Source organism: Mustela putorius, unplaced genomic scaffold (genome assembly GCF_011764305.1).
Source record: "Mustela putorius furo isolate JIRA1106 unplaced genomic scaffold, ASM1176430v1.1 tig00537241_pilon_pilon_pilon, whole genome shotgun sequence".
NCBI classification, from domain to species: Eukaryota; Metazoa; Chordata; class Mammalia; order Carnivora; family Mustelidae; genus Mustela; species Mustela putorius.
The window spans coordinates 95,195-115,217 of record NW_025422380.1 but is presented as its reverse complement, the minus strand read 5'-3'; the positions used below and the strand labels follow the sequence as shown (position 1 = coordinate 115,217).

At 35.2% G+C, this 20,023-nt stretch overlaps 1 protein-coding gene across 1 annotated transcript in view; it reads left to right on the top strand.

The window, feature by feature from the left end:
• The window catches only part of LOC123386979 (coiled-coil domain-containing protein 171-like), a 98,826-nt gene that overhangs the window by 27,683 nt on the left and 51,120 nt on the right, over positions 1–20,023 (top strand). The window contains exons 4-5 of the mRNA XM_045073488.1: positions 15,489–15,634; positions 17,820–17,874. Coding sequence (XP_044929423.1) covers positions 15,489–15,634; positions 17,820–17,874 — 201 coding nt within the window. The remainder of the gene's footprint in view (positions 1–15,488; positions 15,635–17,819; positions 17,875–20,023) is intronic.

Sequence of the window (20,023 nt, the reverse complement as noted above, 5' to 3'; positions counted from 1 at the left end):
TTATAATATTATGACTTGGGTTTCTCAGAAGGGCTTCTCTGTAATTTTATAAATCTCCATTGTGGACTGTGGCTTCAGGGACTGTGTACATTTTGTTGACATTTGTCCTTGCACTAGATGTGATTTTCTCAGCCCTCTGCTAAGTAATTTGCAGATAATATCTTATCTATTCTTTAAAACAATTTTTGAGTTAAATATTATCATCCATAATATGCAGCTGAGGAAACCAAGGCACACAGAATTTAACTTGCCCCAGGTCGCAGAGCTAGTAATTGGTGGAACAAGAAATAGAACCCAGAGATGTTTTTTGATGAGGATAATAGTAAGACTTCCTCTATTAGAAAAATTATTTTCTTTGAATGCACTACAAGACCGACCCAAACTGTACAGTTTAATTACAAACATTCCATGGTTAACTATAAAAATACTATTATTTGTTGTTTCAATGAGTCCATTTTAAAATTAGTTAACAGTGCATTATAACTTAAAGGACTAATCAAAATTTATTTACTCTCTGAATGTGTTTTCGTTTTCATTAATCTGAGACTCGGTGGTTTTGTTTCAGAAATAATTTAATTTAACTCTGATCAGATATAGTAACCAACTTTAGAATATTACATTTGTAATGGAATGAACATAAATATAAATGTCTTAGACTTTGGAGGTAATTATCTAATTATATGTTTATATTTCTGACATGATTATGTGGCAATGTTTAATTCATTTTAGAGGTAATTTTACCCCTATGTGGGGCTAAGTATTCTAAATCATTATTTCATTCTGTTTATAGGAAACATTTAATTAACATGCTCGAGTTTTATTTGGAAGTTTACTAATATTTCAGTCTTACAGCTAACATAACATGAGATTGCAGAAAATACTGGTATTTTCTGATGTTGAAAAACTGCATTTTGTTTTAGTATTTTCTTTTTCTTTCTTTTCTTTTTTTTAAAGATTTTACTTATTTATTTGACAGACATAGATCACAAGTAGGCAGAGAGGCAGGCAGAGAGAGAGGAGGAAGCAGGCTCCCTGCTGAGCAGAGAGCCCAATGTGAGGCTCGATTCCAGGACTCTGGGATCACGGCCTGAGCCGAAGGCAGAGGATTTAACCCACTGAGCCACCCAAGTGCCCCTGTTTTAGCATTTTCAGTTAAAGGGTTACCTGATGAATGACTTTGTCATGCTTTGGTCTTATGGAATGCTGGCAAATATTACTTACTGTGTTTTAATTAAAAAAAATATATATATGGCAGTATTAACCTCTATAAAAGTGGAATCTCTGAAACTATAAAGTGTAAGATATGTTTGTCAGTTTTGAATTCTGGTAGCTGAAAACCTGGCCAAATCCCAAAATATAGTTAGGGAGGTATATGTAGTAAGGATTATTGGTAAGAGCACCAACAAGGAAATTCTCTGTGATAGATGAAAGAGAAGCACCTTTATAGTGGTTTTATCTTATTTCAGGAGTAAAGTTAGAGTATCAAAGCATACCAGAATCATCAACAGTGCTTCTGTGATGGAAATAGAACTCATCTGTTTCTCTGATCTGAGTCCTGTGACACAGAACAGACATAAGGTCCTTATGTAATTTAGAAAATCATTTATCTATGAAGAATGTGGATTTAAGGCATTTATGGCTAAAAGTATTAAAAAGAAACAACTTTACTTATGGTTGAGGCTTTGGCAAAATCCCCTGAATTAGATGGATTTGTATTATGATGTGACTATTAGCTTAAGAAATCCTAAGCCTGTTACTGCTTATTCTCTGAAAGGGAAACAAATCATTGAAATCTTGTAATCTCTTTCCCAAGGAGTTGGATAAATGATAGTGATTAAATATAACTGCATATTTGATATGCATTTGATAAAAGGTTATATAACTGATTAATTTCCTTCCCTTGTTTATAGACCACATTTACAAAATCAATTTCAATTACTATTGTTATGATATCCCATATATAAATTTAAGTTAAGGTTTTATGATGAAAGTGGAGCCTATAAAAATTGTGACAGTTGCATTTTTTGTTACCTAGAGTTTATACATAATATGTTGAAAATAATGGAATAATACTAAGAATATTTCTGTTGTCGTTTTGGCACATACCTTTAAAAATTTTAAATGTAAACATTAATATATTTCCATACATATTAGTAATGTGTACAGTATATCATAGATGTATTTGAAAATACATTTTATAGTGTTATAATATCGCCTTTTTAAATTCAGAAATATAGGGGTGCCTGGGTGGCCCAGTGGGTTAGGCCTCTGCCTTCGTCTCGGGTCATGATCTCAGGGTTCTGGAATCAGCCCTCCATTGGGCTCTCTGCTCTACGGGAGCCTGCTTCCCCCCTCTCTCTGCCTACTGCTCTGCCTACCTGCTCTCTCTTTCTCTATGTCAAATAAGTAAGTAGAGAAAAAAAAGTTAGAAATATGTCATGACCATTTTAAAATGTCAATAAATATAATTTATTTTTAAGAAGGAAAAGAAAAGGAATAAAGAATTGCTTAGACACATTTTCTCCTCATATCTTAGAGTGGAAAATGTTGAAGTGAGATATGCATACACTCAATATAAACTAGAAAAGGTTTTAGAAGAAAATGTTTTTATCAATTATAGCTGTGCATATTAGTTTATTTTAATTGTGTGCAACTCAACATTTTTCTGTAAGATAGTGATATACTTTTATCATATTTTTATACTGACTAAAATCAACTGACTTGCTGTGGTTTTTAATATTTAATTAAAATTCATTTCTCTATTGATGATCTAATATTAAATCAGGTTAGAATCTGATTTTTTTAAAGTATCCACTAATGATTTTATAGCTGTATAACTCCTAGAGTTGTCATGATCTCAGGATTGTGAGATTGAGCCCAGGCAGGGCTCTGCTCTCAGCGCAGATTGTGCTTGACATTGTCTCCCTCTTTCTGTCCCTCCCCTGTCCCTCCCTCTCTGTTCCTCCGCCTGCCTGCATGCCCAGACAAACTCTCTTTCTAAAATAAATAAGAAAGGATTGGAGAAAGAAAGAACGGAAATATTAAGGAAAAAAACCCTAGAGTAAATTGCTATATGTAGGAATAGAAGTGTATCAGTTAGGATACTCTTTGTAATGCTGCAGTAACAAATGACCCCCAAATTTCAGTAGCCTTACAAGGGACTTCTCATGCCTTGTGTATACCTGTCATGGATCAGCTGTACTTCTGCTTCATAGGCTTCTCACTCTGAATAAGGGTCATAGAGTAGCCCCTATCTTGGACACTGTTAGTCTTGCTACCAGTAATGGCCTCTATTTAGTACATTGCTGTTCTTGTGTCTACTAGGAATTGACATTATTTTACTTCTGTCCAAATTTCATTGGCCAAAGAAAGTAATGTGGGCACCTCTGAATCTGATAAGGTAGGGAATATATAATCCTTCTTCCAGAAGAGACACCACTGATTACATGGACAAGCCAGAAAGCAGTGGGACTGGAAAGAGTATGCTTTCTCCTCAGGGAGGTGGAACAAATACAATCCACCATAATAACTGATTTTTAAAAAACTTCATAAATACAGAAAAGATGAATTTTCTGTTTTGCTAGAAGGGTTGAAAACAGGGAACTGTTTATTTATTTATTTTTATTTTTGAAAATTTTTTTATTTTTAAGTAATCTCTACACCCAACGTGGGGCTTAAACTTACAACCCCAAGATCAGTATTGCTTGCACTAACTGACTGAGCCAGCCAGACACCCTGTAGGAAACCATATATTTAGTTGGAATTTTCTCTTTTGCTTTAGAGTTTTTCTTAGTCTAAAAAGAAAAGATTATTCAGAGTATTTTGCTGTTTTTCTTTAAATAAACCTGAATGTTCTAGAATATGTAGACTTTGTTAACCACATTACACAAAGCATTGTCTAGGCTCCAGAAGCCATATGCTTGACATTTCATGGAGTCACCAGAAGATGGTGATCTCACTCATTTAGATGGATAGCTGTGTGTTTTTCTTCCAGTAAATGGGTTGATTACAGAGGGATCAGAAATGTAAACTATACTAATTTTATGAGAAGCTCTTATAACCAAAATGGTACTATTTATTGAGTTAAATATATATACATCTACGTACACACACACACACACACACACACACCCTTACACAAAGGGAAATTCCCTTTGAAACAAAGCCTCAAAATAATGTTTTGTTATATTGTTTCTTCCCCAGAGTATATATATATTCAACTGTTACTACCCAAAGATGCAAGTTTTCCTAAGTACATTTTCTCAAGAAATTGCACAAAGCTTGGGTCCATCTCTCTCTTTTTTCCCAATACTTTGTTTGAAAGTGCAAACTGTTGCTGAATCTTTGTTTTAATACTATCTGTATTATTCATGTCCAGTCTCTTTTTCTATAATTATTAGGAGGAAGAGGAATGAAAAATTACATATTTCACCCAGATATGTTAAAAAAAATAATTGTCATGGGCTATAGCATAATGGGAAAGCTGATACTAACCTATCTACATATCTATCTATTTATTTATTTAATTACGTTGTGTTGGTTATTGCCAGTGGTAACTTTTTTCAACCTTTTTTTTCTTTAAAATGACCCAGCATTATAACTAACTTGTTATTGGTAAAATGTGGAAAGGACATTTTTAAATACCAGACAGTGTAGTTATTAGAAAATAACCACTGATTTTAGCTGTTAATCAGCTTTTTTGTGCTCCTAAAATAACGTATTCTTTTCATCAGATATTTCTGCCACACCTCAGTCTATGGGTCTCCATCATAGGATTCAAATAACCTACAGGATTTGATATAGGTATTAGTAGAAATAGAAAATATGTGACCAGGATATTTCATGTATATAAAGTAAATAATATTTACTCTGCTTGAGGAATGTAAGCATGAATTTGATATAATACTCCTTAGCATACTAAGGGAAATGATCTGGTACAAGCTAGTTCTTTTAAAAATTCTTTTAAATCTAGTATATCAGATTTAGGTGAATACTCAAAGGTGAAATCTTACTAAACCTTTGTTAGATTCCAGCTGAAGATGCAAATGAGCTGTTGCAGTATGCCAGAATGATCTTGTGCATTCATTCGAATTTGGCAGTTATGCTTTGTATATATGATTTCTGAGACTGAGATCGGAAAATGCTGCTCCAGGCCAGGAATCCCGCAGTGGCTCCCCATAGCTTTCTATGACAATCGTTGGCAAGTACTCAGCCATAGAACCCTTCTTTGAAGGTAATATTACACAAAAGCTCATAGAAGACATTCAAACACAGTCTGGTTGAAAGAAGGAAGAGTTGGGGGTCCGTTAATTCAAGTGCTGCCCCCAAGTTATCTTGATGCCCCTCTGTGGAATACTGTGTAAAAACCATTGGCAAGATTAAAAGTCTGGTTTTCTGACTGCAACTGGCCTGCATGTACCTTTCTAGTCTTTTCTTTTGCCATTCTCAGTGGCATTCTTCTAAGTCATGCCTTACCTCTTGTATTTCTCAGAACATGCCGTTTTATTGTGCTGAGAGCGATCTTCACGACACTGAACACTTAGCTTGAAAACCACCTGCTGGGCACCTGGGTGGCTCTGTCGGTTAAGTGGCTGCCTTCAGCCAGGGTCCTGGGATCGAGTCCCTCATCAGGCTCCCTGTTCAGCAATAGGGAGAGGGCTTTTGGTCTCTCTCTCTCTCTCTCCCTCAAATAAATAAATCTTTAAAAAAATAAGAAAAAGAAAACCAACTGCTTTCCAAACCTCTTCTCATCTTTCTAGATAATTCATTTTGAAGAGGAGTACATTCTTTGTTTTTATGTATTTATTTAGTTATATCTCATCCTGTCTGGTTTTGAACTCTGGCTCTGTGTAACCTTGGGCTCCATGCCTCAGTTCCCTCATATGTAAAGTGGGAATAATAGTAGTACACACCTCACAGAGTTAATAAGATTAGTACTCAGGAAGTGTTAGTTATTCTTATTACTACTATTACTATGAATAATGGCTTTGGCATGAGGAAGCACGATTACAAATAGATATAGTAGAGTCACATCCTATATTGGGATTAGGCTATAGGATCGGCATATAAGGCAAAAATGTTATACAACCAAAAGTGCCTTTTTTCTTTAGTGAAATCTAATGGAATATTTGAAATTATTAGTGGAAAAAGGATGAAGCCATTTTCCTTCTTTTCACCCCTTCCAGCCTACAATAAACTACTCCTATTTATCTCTGTTCCTGTAAGAAGTCATTTAGAGATGACATATTCAAACAAATCCCTAACAGCCAGGTTTTCCTCCATGTTGGAATATGGTGCCATTTCTTCAGTGGGGCACCAAATGAAGTTGGTGTACATTCAGAGGTCAGGTCGAATGAAGGCACATCTTCTGTTCAGGAGACTCACTCTCACTTCTACCTCCTTGTGAGGGTAGGGCAGTATCGGAGCCACAGGAGGGCCACCAGGTGGAGCAGCAGGTTTGGTTGTGATGGCCATTTGCTTTGTCCGTGTCCCCTCTTATGAGCTGGAGTGGCACCAGAACTACCGGATTTGAACTGTTGCTCTCTCAGTTCCTTTCCCTGTCCCCACCTCCTCTCCTTTGTCCGTTTCAGTTTGTGTAATGGCATTCTTTTCAGTCAAATTCAGTTCTACTCTCACATCTTTGACTAAAAATATCTGTCCTAATGACTAATTCTTCTTTTGCTATAATGTTATAATATAACCTGTATGGTGTCAGTTCTTCAAAGGTGGCATTTTTGGATTAAATTAGGCACGTAGATGACCTTTCATACAGTAGCTAAGATCTCTTTACCAGGTGGGTTTGGCTACAAGTGTTGATATTATAGAGCTTGATACATATTGTGTTAGTGTGGAGATCATGTAATAAACCCGTAAGAAGTGGTTCTGCTGGGCAGCCAAATCTCTAGATATGTGGGGAAAGTTCAGTGCCGTTGTTGCTGACTTACAGAGGAAAGTGACAGAGAGCTACACTGCTTTTCAAAAGGCTGGGAAAAAAGCAGTGGCCTAATGTGGTCTTGAAATATATAAAACTCTGTACTGTAATGGTGTACTATTATATAATTCAGCCTTACTTTGCAAATATTCAGTTTTTAATTTAATTTCATTATTACATTTAATAAGTGATGACAGTGATCCTGTTTTCACATAGGAGATCTTGAATTATGCACGCTTTGAGTTTTGACATTGAAAGTGTGCCATTACACAATACTAAAGTCCTTATTGAAGCTTATTTCAATATAAATAGAAAGCAACCATTTACATAGATTGAAACACCTTACCTTACTTGAGAAATAGGTGAAATGTTGGCTTTACATTTCCGTGGGGATTTCCCAGTTAGTGGATGTTATAGAAATTCTGGAGAGATGGTTACTAATATCATTGTTAGTGCAGGATAAAGAACAAGGATTTAGTGGGCTGTGACTTGGGCTCACATTTTGGCATAAACCCATTCAGTACTTACATGACCTTGGAAATATTACTTAACTCCTCTGATTCTTAGTTTTGTTATGTGTAAAATAGGAATGATAATGTGAACCATCGCCTTGGATTTTGAAGAATGAAATGAGTTAATATAACAATGAGATGTTTGTATGATAAAGTCATGTGGTTCAGTTGCTACTCCAGCTATTTTCCCCCACAGAATTTGGGGAAAATAAGTTATAATTGCAAACATTTATGGAAGACTCAGAGTATGACAGACATTGTTTGAGAACAGGCCTAGAGTCTTCATACAAAGGTGGAATGCTCCAGATGGTGCATGTTAGCGAAGGTGTGGTGTTTAGAACTCTACCCCTCCCCCATCCCCGTGATTATACTTCCAACATTAAGACAGTGATCAGTAGTATAATATTTTTGGTTTTTTCTTTTTTTTAAAGATTTTATTTATTTATTTGACAGACAGAGATCACAAGAAGGCAGAGAGGCAGGCAGAGAGAGAGGGAGAAGCAGGCTCCCTGCTGAGCAGAGAGCCCGATGTGGGGCTCGATCCCAGGACCCTGAGATCATGACCTGAGCCCAAGATAGAGGCTTTAACCCACTGAGCCACCCAGGCACCCCACTTTTTTTGTTGTTGTTATTATCGCCTTTATTAACATAAAATGTATTATTAACCCCAGGGGTACAGGTCTGTGAATCGTCAGGTTTACCTACTTCAGAGCACTCACCATAGCACATACCTTCAGTAGTATAATACTTAATACACAAAAATTCATCCAATGAATAAACTTCCAAGAAAAAACTTGGACTTTGTTGTATTTATACTTATGCCTAAAGGAACCCAAGTTTATTTTTCTAATTTACATTTGACCTTCAGATTCTCTTAGATAATTGATTTTTACTCAGCTGATATTTGATTTACTTTTACTAATATTATTTAATATGTAGTATATTCAAAATAAATAGTTATTTAAATTCTGTAGCACAATGAAACTATTACTGTGCAGGTATTTTAATTATGATATAGTATTACCTAAGCTATTATTCAATTATATCACAGAAAGAATTCTTAAAATTAAAAAATTCCTCTAACAACAATTTATTTTTATTTAAATGTCATCAATCCAACTATATGAAGTCCTTTATAAATTATTCATTTTTTTTCTAATTCTTCTTAGACAGTAGCTTTAAGTAATTCTCAAGTGATTTGAAAATAGCATTTCATTCTAAATGATATTTTTTTCTACAACCTAATTCATAGCTTGACTCACTTAAAATATTGCCAGGGAATTCAGCAACTTTCTGGACCTTCACATAGCTAAGGTTATCATCTGTGTCAAGTTTTTAGGACCTGCTGGGGTAGTCTATAGCTGATAAGGTCCAACAGAAGAACTTATGTGTATTCTCTCCCTTGCTACTTCTTAGGGATTCACTGAGGGAACTTAGAGGCCATGATTTTTTTTTTTTTTAAGATGTTATTTATTTGAGAGAGAGAAAGAGCAAGAGCAGAGTAAAGGGCAGAGGGAGAAGCAGACTCCCCACTGAGCTGGAGGCTGATGTGGAACTTGAACCCAGCAACTGGATCATGACCTGAGCTGAAGGTGGGTGCTTAACCAACTGAGCCACGCAGGCACCCAAGAGCTGATCCTATTAGAGCAGTGTCGTGGCGGTTGTCTCCTGCGGCTGGTTTCTGTTTCATAAGGCTTGTAGTACAGTGAAAGTGTTTTATGCTCTGAGAAAATATTCCTGCCACATCACTGCTTTCCATACCATGTGTCCCAGTAAATCTAGCTACTTGTCCATTCTCTACTTTTCTGAGTGTATTTTCCAGTTGAGAGGGCTCTCGTGATTCTCTTTATTATCCTCTTTTTTGGTCCTCTGAAATGTGTTTCAACTATTTCTCTCCCACTTCACCTTATCGTTACCTAACACTTTTAACCTACCAGTTTTGTAGTATGTATGTGAGATTTAGACAAACAGCATTAAATACACTTTGAATGGTTTTATGAGGTTCCTTTTCTTTCCTTTATATTTTACTATTGATCACATTCAGTTAGTTTACTGGGAAGGGTTAACTTTTTGCTTTTATCTTGATGGGATGTAAGAGGACATTTACAAAGGAATATGTGAGAATATGGTACCAATAGGCATAAAGCATTATACAACAAAATCTTACAGCATACTTTGAAACTTTAAAGGTGAATTTTCATCACTCATATGTTCCATTTTTTTTGATAATTATCCCTATGGTATATGGCCCATTTATGAAAGTAACTTATTTTATATTTGGTTTGTTAATTTCCTTTTATCTTTTCCAAATGTGATATAAATCATTATTTTAAAAAATTATATATATTTACATGTCTGTGTGCATATACATATACTTATATGATGATGTGGAAATAAAACAGAGACTCAAGTTGCCAGGTAGAGGTGGGGATTTGAAGAAGGCTATAATGGCATTACATGAGAAGTGTAAGTATTGCATTAATCATGCATATTAAATTTATGTAGCCTTCTTTGGTTTATAGGACATTTTCACATCTGTCATCTTACTAGACATATGAGTTGTAACTAGACTGTCATTTTATTCAACCCCCAAAATGGGTAAGGTATCATCTTTGCTGCAGCTTATAAATATGTCACTCACCTTCTGTGTAGGATTTCATTAGAAAATAATAGAAGATAGCATCCCTAAGGAAGATAACTTAAAATTGCATAACTTTTAATATAGACTATCCATCTAAACTATAGAATACTAGGAACCAAAATTTATCCATATATTAGTTTCACCATGTATCAGCATCTTTTACTATCGTATATTTATTGTAAATTGTCTGATTGCCTATCTCACAGATTTTCACGCTTGATTGTAAAATATGGTATTCTTTTGTTTCAGCCCTAACTAGTATACCCAGTTGTAAGCTTTAACTTTATGCTTTCTGTGGCAGCTAGCCTAACGTGGTCGACCCAGCAGCCACTCAGTTCTTGATTTATATACTTTTCTAGTTGTCCCATTATGAGAGTAGGGTTGAAGACAGTGCCGATTCCTTCCCGGCCTTAGTGTTAGTGCCCTGAGATGTTGCTCCAAATTTACCACAACCTAGGAATGTTTATTAAAAAATGACAGACAGCAATAAAGTTTAAAAAAATATGTCAGAGATGTTTTTTTTACCTCTGGCCTAGGAAATGTAGCTTCGTTCTTTAGAACGCTGGTGGTGTTGTTTTGGCTTTCATTTTGTATGACTAACTTTTATACCAAATTGAATAAGCCATTAGCTTTTAGTCTGTAGGAATGTGGATCCATAGATATTTCCCATTAGACAAAAGAAAATCTATAGAAGCAGTATCTCCTGGGGCTCGGTCTTCCTCACTGGCCCTAATGGTGTAAAGTCCTGAGAAAGAACCTGTGGGATGATCCCCTTAACATCCAGAAATATTAATTGGAGAGTTGTGCACATTCTCTCAGAAAACTTTAGCTTTTGTGCTAGACCACATCTATGAGGCAAATATTTTGATTCAGAGAAATCGTGTTACAAATTTTACATTTTTGAAACGATTACTGGACAAAATGATAAACTTTGTATATCATGTGTAGTTTAGAATTTGAGTTTTCTGAAATGGAAGATGCCATATTTAGGTGGCCATGTTGTTTTGACAGTTTTTTTTTGTTGTTGTTGTTGTTTTTTAAAGAACTTCTTCTCCTAAAACAGACCCCTTACTAGTGATGGTTGCACAATTCTGTGAATATACTAAAACTCACTGAAGTGTACACTTCAAAAAGGTGAATATGGAGTAGGTGAGTTCTAGCTCCATAAAACAGTTATTAAAAAAATTCCACTGCACAAAATATTTCCATAGGTGCAAACTAATAGAATTTTAATTTATATTCACAATCAAAACAAAGTGTTAGCTTCAATAAACATTTAAAGCTTTAGAAATATGCCATCACTTGTGAATTAAAGAATTAAAAAATAACTGTGTTCTTATTGAACAGTAGTGCACGTCTGTTATGGGAATTTCAGAAACTGCAAATAAGAAAAAAGACATTTTAGAAAACATGTGAGTCTTTTAATATTCAAATCTACCATATATTCTAAGCTTTCCCTATATTTAACTACTTCCTTGGTACCCACACTTTTCGTGACAGCTTTCATTAGCAATAAATAGCTTTATGTGACCACCTTAGGAAAACAGCGGATGTAAAAATATCCTCTTATAAGTGGTTTAGTGAAAGCCTCGGCCCACCCAGCCCCCCAGCCCCCTGGACTGTGAGAGGTGTAAATGCAGGTGAACAGCAACACCGTTATCCAAAGAAATACAATACGTATGTTGCAGAGTAGCTTTGGATATATAGTCAATTTGGGATTTTTTGGTAAAAATTTGCTTTAAGACATTTTGGTTTTAAGGCAAAAACTCTAAATCTTGGGCAGAATGGTGGCATCGATTCTCACCTAGGCAGAATATTATTCTGTCTTTTTAAAAACCCTTGTTATCATATTTAGCATTTGCTTTCTAACCGCTAAAATTGTTCACAACACAGTTTAAAGATAAATGCAGTATCAGGCTTTGAATTTTTTTTTTTTTTGTAAATATTAAGACCTGAGTACAAAATGAGGGCTGTATTGTGGATTAAGTGAAATATCTCAAGGCTGTGCTGTTCTGATAACTGAACCTGAAGTGACCTTTCTCAGACACAATTACAGAGCTGTATGTTTTTCCTTTAATTTCATCAGGGGTTTAATTAGTATACAAATAAAACTTCCCTTATCTTCCTTTCTACCTAATTGGCTTGTCTTCGCTTATATATGAAGTATGTGAAAGTGGGCTGTAATTAGGGTGACCGTGTTAACCTTTTTTCCTCAAATGTACTGTTGCCTAAAGGCCTCAAGGCCTAAAAACAGTGCTTTGGATTATTGCTTTGCAATCACTATGGCTGTCCCATAGGTTTTCTCATGAGCAGGAGGGCTTTGGGTGCTGCAGGTTCCCACTGCTTAACAGGATCTTCATTCTTCTCCCCACTAAATGTTTATTGATTATCTCGCTGTTCCAGGCTCAGCCTCCAACAACTTAATATCAGGTGACAGTCAGGAGAGTTCTCCAAGTAATTAGAGTTGAGCATTGGGGGAACAATTAGGAGCAGAGTTATTAAACTTGATTTATCCTATTCTCTCCTGAACAGTTTCTTGGATATCAGAACATCACACTCTCACAATCTACCCTGCTTGAGAAATTAGTGGCTAACCCGCTGCTTATCATTGTTGCCTTGCTGCCTAGAGGCACACCCTCTTGGTTTCAGTCATTCGGTTGGAAATATTAGAGTCCATAAAGTTTATCGTGGGTTTTAATTAGATAAACTTGAACAGGAGCAAAGAAAAGCTGAACTTCAAGTTTTATATAAACATGTAATATGTGCTATATTTTATATATGGTGAGAGTACCTGTGTGTATACATTATACACACGCATATAAATATGTCTGTCTTTCTTCAAAGCTCAGTGTTGAGATTTCCAAAGACTTCTACTTTTGTCATCAAAACCAAAAAGGTTGAATACTAGGGAAAGAACATAATATTGAACCACTTTTTCTGTCTCAGCACTCTGCACACATCTTTATTATGGACCTTAGGACCCACTGATGTGGATTCCGTTGTCATGTCCCTCAACTCTTTAAAAGGGCATTTTGTGTCTCTAATTTAAGTCACCATGATTGCTATGTCTTCATTTTCACAGGAAGTGTGACCTATGCCACCTGGTTGACACCACTTCTTGTTCATTTTCTGAAGTTTCAGTCTTGGCACGGGCTACATTCACCTCTTCCAAAATAGGGCAAACAAGCTTTAGGAGACTTTGGTGACTCCCTGCCCACTCATTGCCCCTGAGAGATAAGAATGAAAGCCGGGGGAAAACAAGATTTTGATATAGAGCAGAGATTTGGATTCTGAGAGCTATATGGTCTTCGGAAGGGTGGCATAAGATTGCTGAAAAGTCAAGTGACTGTGATTTGTGATGATGCCGGGATCATGGGTTTCTTTCAGACGGGACCAGTGAGCATCAGTTTAGGACAAGGCTAGAAGCAGCACCCCAAGTAGCCCTCACAAATGTCCACTGCGAGTCATGAGAGTTACTGGGCAAGAGAATTGGAATGGATTGGCATAAATCTGTTATTTCTGTTGGAAAAAAGAATTCGAACTTTATGCATAAGTCGTGGTAGTGGATCATTAGTTTTAGCTTCCTATCTGAAAAATAGCATTTTTTTTTTAAATCAGCTGAAAGATGTTAGAAATACCGGCTTGAAAAGGACTTGAACGGATTTTACTTTTTTAAATCGAGAAATCTCATGATTCTTCAGTGCCTTTAAATATCTTAACACTGGCACAAAATACCTAGGTTTAGCATGGCCTTTAACAATCTATTCTTTGTTGTCTTTTTTAAAAAAAGATTTTAATCATTTATTTGACAGAGAAATCACAAGTGGGCAGAGAGGCAGGCAGAGAGACTGGGGGAAGCAGGCTCCCTGCTGAGCAGAGAGCCCAATGTGGGGCTTGATCCCAGGACCCTGAGAATACTACCTGAGCTGAAGGCAGAGGCTTAACCCACTGAGCCACTCAGGGGCTCCTGTTGTCTTTTTAAAAGTTGGTTTGAATCAGTGATGCTTCTATAGTGGGATGTTCTTGATGATCTGTGAACATTGAAGATTACAGTAGAATATATCTTATAAGTAATCACAGTTTGCTTATTTTAAATTTTTTAAACTTATATTTGTCTGGAAGCAGCTTGACAGTTTGAAAAGTGAAATCATGAATTTAAAAACTTCTAACATTTTAAAATACTTGGTTTGACTTCTGGTTGCTTTCAGTGTGCTAGCAATCAGAGTGAGTTAACTGTTTTAGCTTCACGAAGGCTGCTTGAGTTTTCTGTTCTACCTATTGTGAATGCATTAAGAGAATACTGTAGAAGAATTTTGAACATGAAAATTACAGCATTTGGTTATTCTTAACTGGATATTTGAAGCAAGGCAGTGGACATTAATGTGTGGCTAACCTCTGAGAAGGAAGCAGAAGATGTTATGCTTGTGTAACCAATAGTTTAGCTCACTGTATAACAAATGTAGTTGAAAAGTTGATAAGCTCATATTCTAGAAATTTCCTAAGAAAAAGAATGAGCAAATTTTTAGTCCTAAGGGATCCTGTGATCCCTATGTTATTTTACATGAAGTCTAGAAAATACCTCTTTAAATTTGAGGTCTGATTCTAAGAACTTTAGCCTGAAAGTTCCAAACCAGAGTTGTGGACTCACATTTTGAAAATTTTGTGCTAAGGGAATATTTCAGATTAAAGCAAATAGCAAAATATCAATCAACAGATTTTCTACTTCTGGGAATAGAAAAATATTTATGGAACATAAATAACTCTGAATGCAAATATTATTTGTAACTTTGTTAGATGAAAGGTGTTAATCACATTTGTGTTGCTACCTTCGACATGGAGTTATTTAATGGCAAGTGAGTTTTACTGTGGAGTCCAGTTAGTTCACTGAGATGTCTACAGTGACCTGTTTGGGAACTCTTTATGAATAAAGTAGTGGTACTTTCCAGTTTGGGTTCCCCAGTCTCTTGGGGTCCTTATCCACCTCCCCCTCACTCACATACACACTTTGTCCACAGGCCAGTTCTTGTTTTGAATAGACTCTAAATTTCGTGTGCTTTCTCCCCTGAAAATCTTTACTTCTTCCACATTAAAGAAAAGGGAACTTGAGGTTTTTATAATCAGATTTTTGGGGTGTAAGAATAAAATGTATGTGCTTTCCAGTATTTAAAAAAATAAAGCAGACTTGTATTTTGTAGCTAAACATTTTTTCAAAATCTTATCAGAACTATCATTTCTAATTAGTAGGTGCGTGAAATTTTTGCAGAAAATTTGTTAAGCCCTGATGTGTAATGACCCAAGTCTGCTTCTCAGTCAGTTTGTATCTTTCTTTGTTTAATAGCCTATGGCATAAATTGAAGTTAATTATCAGGGCTGACAAGCAACTCTGTTTTCTGTCTGCTTGCAGAGTCTCTCCGAGGCAAAGATGGAGCTGAGAAGAAAAGATCAATCTCTGCGTCAGCTCAATAGGCATCTCACCCAGCTGGAGCAGGACAAGCGTCGGCTGGAGGAGAACATCCGCGATGCGGAGAGCGCCCTCCGCATGGCAGCCAAGTGAGCACTCGGACCTTGGGGAGATCACTTAAAACAGACAAAAGATCAATTCTCACTTTCATGCTCGGGTTTCAGCCCTGGATAATACAGTGTTAGAAAACAAAAGTACAGCTGTCTTTCTTTGAAATTCTCTGATAGATCCTCAAAAAAGAAAGCTCTTAACTCAACATGCTCAATGTATATTTTATTGAGAAACCTCGGAAAAGTATTAAGTTTCTCGATCACCGCTCATTGTGTGTTTTGGGCTCTGTTGTAGTGTTACACGTTGGAGACCCGTGATTTCATTAATAGGAAATGGAATACTCTTTACTGAGAAGTTTTTCATCGTTCCTTCTTTTACACATTCCTCATTCCCTTCTGCCCCATGGCCCCCCAGATTTGCTCTGCATATGGTATACTAATATTGCAAGTAATATTTCCATTAAAAAATGCTAGGATATAATCAACATATGTATCATAACATCTTTTTAAGTGCAATAAAAACATATTGATCATGGAAAATTCATTTAATTTTATAGCTGTATATTCTAACACGTTCAATAGAAAAAATATACAGTTTTCAGAATGGGCAGCTATGCAAATGTGATGAGGGTGTTTTTCCTTTTACCAGGTAATCAAGTTGACATACACTGTGAAGTTCAAATTGAACAGTTCTCTCTTGGGTATTTTTATTTGTTCCTCACATCAAATTTCATGGACTACTTTAAGACAGTCCTTTCACAACAGCATGGCTTAAAGAAAATCTATTTATGGATTAAAGAAACATCTAATTTTAATAAACTCCTTGTTTTCTGAATTTGGAATTCTGAGTTCCTGTAATTGCAAATATAAATATATGTATATATTTATATACATATATATATATATATTACTTAAAATTTTTTTTGAGGCAGTGTAGTCTGTAAACAAAATTATAGAACAGGGGATCTGCCATCTACGATATCCACAACTTTGCCATTGGGCTTCGGAAATTGCTCATACTAGTGAAAAAATGACTTTACACAAGGCCAAAATATTGTCAGGTTAGTAGTTTCCTGAAAGTTGTGAAACTCTGTAATGTTGCACCGCCATATTAAGTTTTTGTGATTGTCAATTTTTAAAAAATATGAATTTGACTCAATCAGCTTTGTGTTGCCATTGTTCAGTCTTTCTCCTTATGGCAAGTGGAAAGCTTAGCCCAGGTTATTGCTAGTGCATCTTGCAGCTCTGAAAATTCTTAGATGAATGGGAACAAGATTACAAAGTCTCTTAATATTCTGTCTCCAAAACATTGTTGCTAATTCAGGAATCTGTCACATCTAGTGACCATGGGTACATGTTCTTATAACGTGAAAGAAAATTAATTTGAAATTTGGAGAGTTAATACATTAATTACAGTTTTCAATTTCTAATTTACTATTAAATTTTTGTCTTCAGTATTTTCATCCAAACTTTTAATTTAGCTTTACTTTTATTAAGTGTAGTTGGCATACAGTATTCTATTAGCTTCACATATACAATGTAGTGATTCAACGTCTGTATACATAAAGAAGTGATCACCACGATGAATCTAGCTACCAGATGTTATCATACAAACTTGTTCTGGTGTTAACTATTTTCCCTTTGCTGTACATCCAAACTTTTTATATCTTTATTAAAGTCAAATTCAATCTCAAGTCTGATAGAAGAAACTAGTTACTTTGCTTCTAGTCAAGGTCATAAACGGTTTTTGTGTAATTATAACACAAAGAGCCTATGTAGAAAGGAAAATATTATTTAGCATAGTGTGGCCATTCAAAATATATCTCCACCTCTATGATTTTAAAAATCTCTTTCATTAGAAACCAAAAGAATGAAAGTTCAGCCTTTCTAGTACATTTTAACCCAACAATGTAATCATAGCTTCTTTTTCTTTTTCACTCTTTTAAAATTTTCCATTACTTATTTTTTCAGTCTTTTTTTTTAATTTTTGAAAAGATCCATAAGATTTTTATTCCTCTAATTTATGGCAGGCAAACTAAAGATAACTAAAGATAAGAGTTAAATGCAGAATTATACCAGAGAATGTGGTTAGGTTTTGCATTTTTGAAGGAGTACAATAATAACCAAACCTTATTTTTCAGTAATAACTACTTATCCTAAAATGTGTAACATTGGTTGTAAGGCTTGAGTTTTACTAATGCCTAATTTTAATTTTTTTTTCTAGAGACAAAGAATGTGTTGCTAATCATATGAGAACAATAGAAAATATGCTTCATAAGGTACTATACTTTTCCTTCAACATCATTCAACTTCTGTTAGGATGTTGTTTTCCTAAACATTAATTTTATTAACCTCAAGATACTATAATTCATTTTGTAACTTTTTAAAAAATTAAAGTAACAAAAAGATCCTCCCGAATGACTGAAAGTTTATGTTATACAGTGCTTAACTGTAAAACTTTCTTCAGAATTCACTTTATATACTTGATAAAACTAGAAAAATAGTGGTTTCTCCCAAATGCACTTGAGTTATTTGTGGTCTTTGCTGACTGAACCAGAGGTCATTATGATTCTTACTTGTCTCATAATGATAAAATGTTTGACCACACTCTCTAACCTCTTACTACTCTCAAACCTACTGTCCTATATATGTATATATAGAGGAGCCATAATACATTGTATCTGGCAGTACTTTTCAAGCTGTAATTTACCTTCTTATTAGAATATATTTAGTAATACTCTATTTTGAATTTGATTACTTCTCAATGATAAATTAACATTTAATTTGTAGTGATGAGAGGCATTTAAGGATGTCATCTTACTAAAAACTTAATGTATTAACTGGCTATGTATTTTTTTAGCATTCTAAATTCAAAGATACATTCATTATTTAAAAGTAGAGAAATATAATTTATGTGTGTCTATTATTGTCTAATAGACAATTTGTTGGAAATATAATTAGCGCTTTTAAGATGTATGGAATTCATGAATGAACCATATTTATAATGATTTGGGGCATCAAATTTATTATAGAATATAGCTTTGTAAATCTCTTAAAAATACCCAAAAACAAAGCATGGTCACATCAAATTCTCCATATATGCTAGAAACCTGAAATTTGATTTGTAGGAAAAGAGATATCTTTGGTTACATTTTTTTTGTACTTGGTGAGACCTTTGATAGGAGAAATCAGTTATGTTGTGTATATGGCATATCTTTATATACAGTTAATGTTGCCTTGAAATCCAATTGTTTGTTCATATTCCCAGCTACAGGAAAAAAAAAAATCTTGAGTGGCAGCTACCTTGAGGAAGGGACTTTGATATCAGAGAAAAACCATCATCAGTGTGGAATACAGATGTGCCTTATCTTTTTTTTTTTGAAAGATTTTGTTTATTTATTTGACAGACAGAGATCACAAGTAGGCAGAGAGCAGGTGTGGGGGCGGGGAAGCAGGCTCCCCACCAAACAGAGAACCGATTCGGGACTTGATCTCAGGACCCTGGGATCATGACCTGAAGGCAGAGACTTTAAAACCCACTGAGCCACCCAGGCGCCCCTGCCTTATCCTTTCATTATGAGAATGGCAAAATGTGTATTTTAAATATAATCAAGACTGACTGCAATAGGACAATTATAATCATATAGTTCTTCAGTTGCAGTTTATCTTTCGATTTTTGTGTCATACGGAAAGAAAGATGTCTTTAGAATTGGCCTAGAGCCACTGTAGATTTACTTTTGCTTTATGGCTTTTTTCCCCTTCAAATTTAGTAGTTAATTATTTTGATTAATGTTTCTGGAAATTTCTATTTATATAGTGGTTTCAGAATTATCAGTTACTTCTCAATCTTGAAGTGAAAATTTAGGAAAGGCTAAATTGATTGTTGGGCTAATTCTCTTTTTTATGAAGTTTGGGTGAGAATGAATGGGTGCTATGAAATGGCCCAGAGAGTCACTCTGAGCTCTCAGGGAGGTGCTGCCTACTGGTCCTCACGCAGGTGTTTTTCTGGCCAACTCAGACTGTCCAGAGGCATTTCACCAATTTGGAGAAATTGGGCATAGTACAAAAGAGGATCTAGACTCTTTCATGGTAAAAATGGTTGTGGTTACATTCAGACTCTTCAGTCCAGTTTATTGCACATAACCAAATAGTGTAGCTATTTACGTATCTTCAGCACACATGTTTTCAAGGTTTGCAGCAGTTATTCTAGAATAAAGTTGACTCTACCTGCTGAATTAAATTTTAATATTAACTTGTGACATAATGATCTAATAGAAAGAAATTGTTTTTTGTGAAGACATTATTTCTTTTTTTCTTTTAATGATTTATTTATTTATTTTAGAGAGAGCAAGGGAGAGAGTGTGGTGGGGAGGGGCAGAGGAAGAGGGAGAGAGTGTTAAGCAGACTCCACCCTGAGTGTGGAGCCCA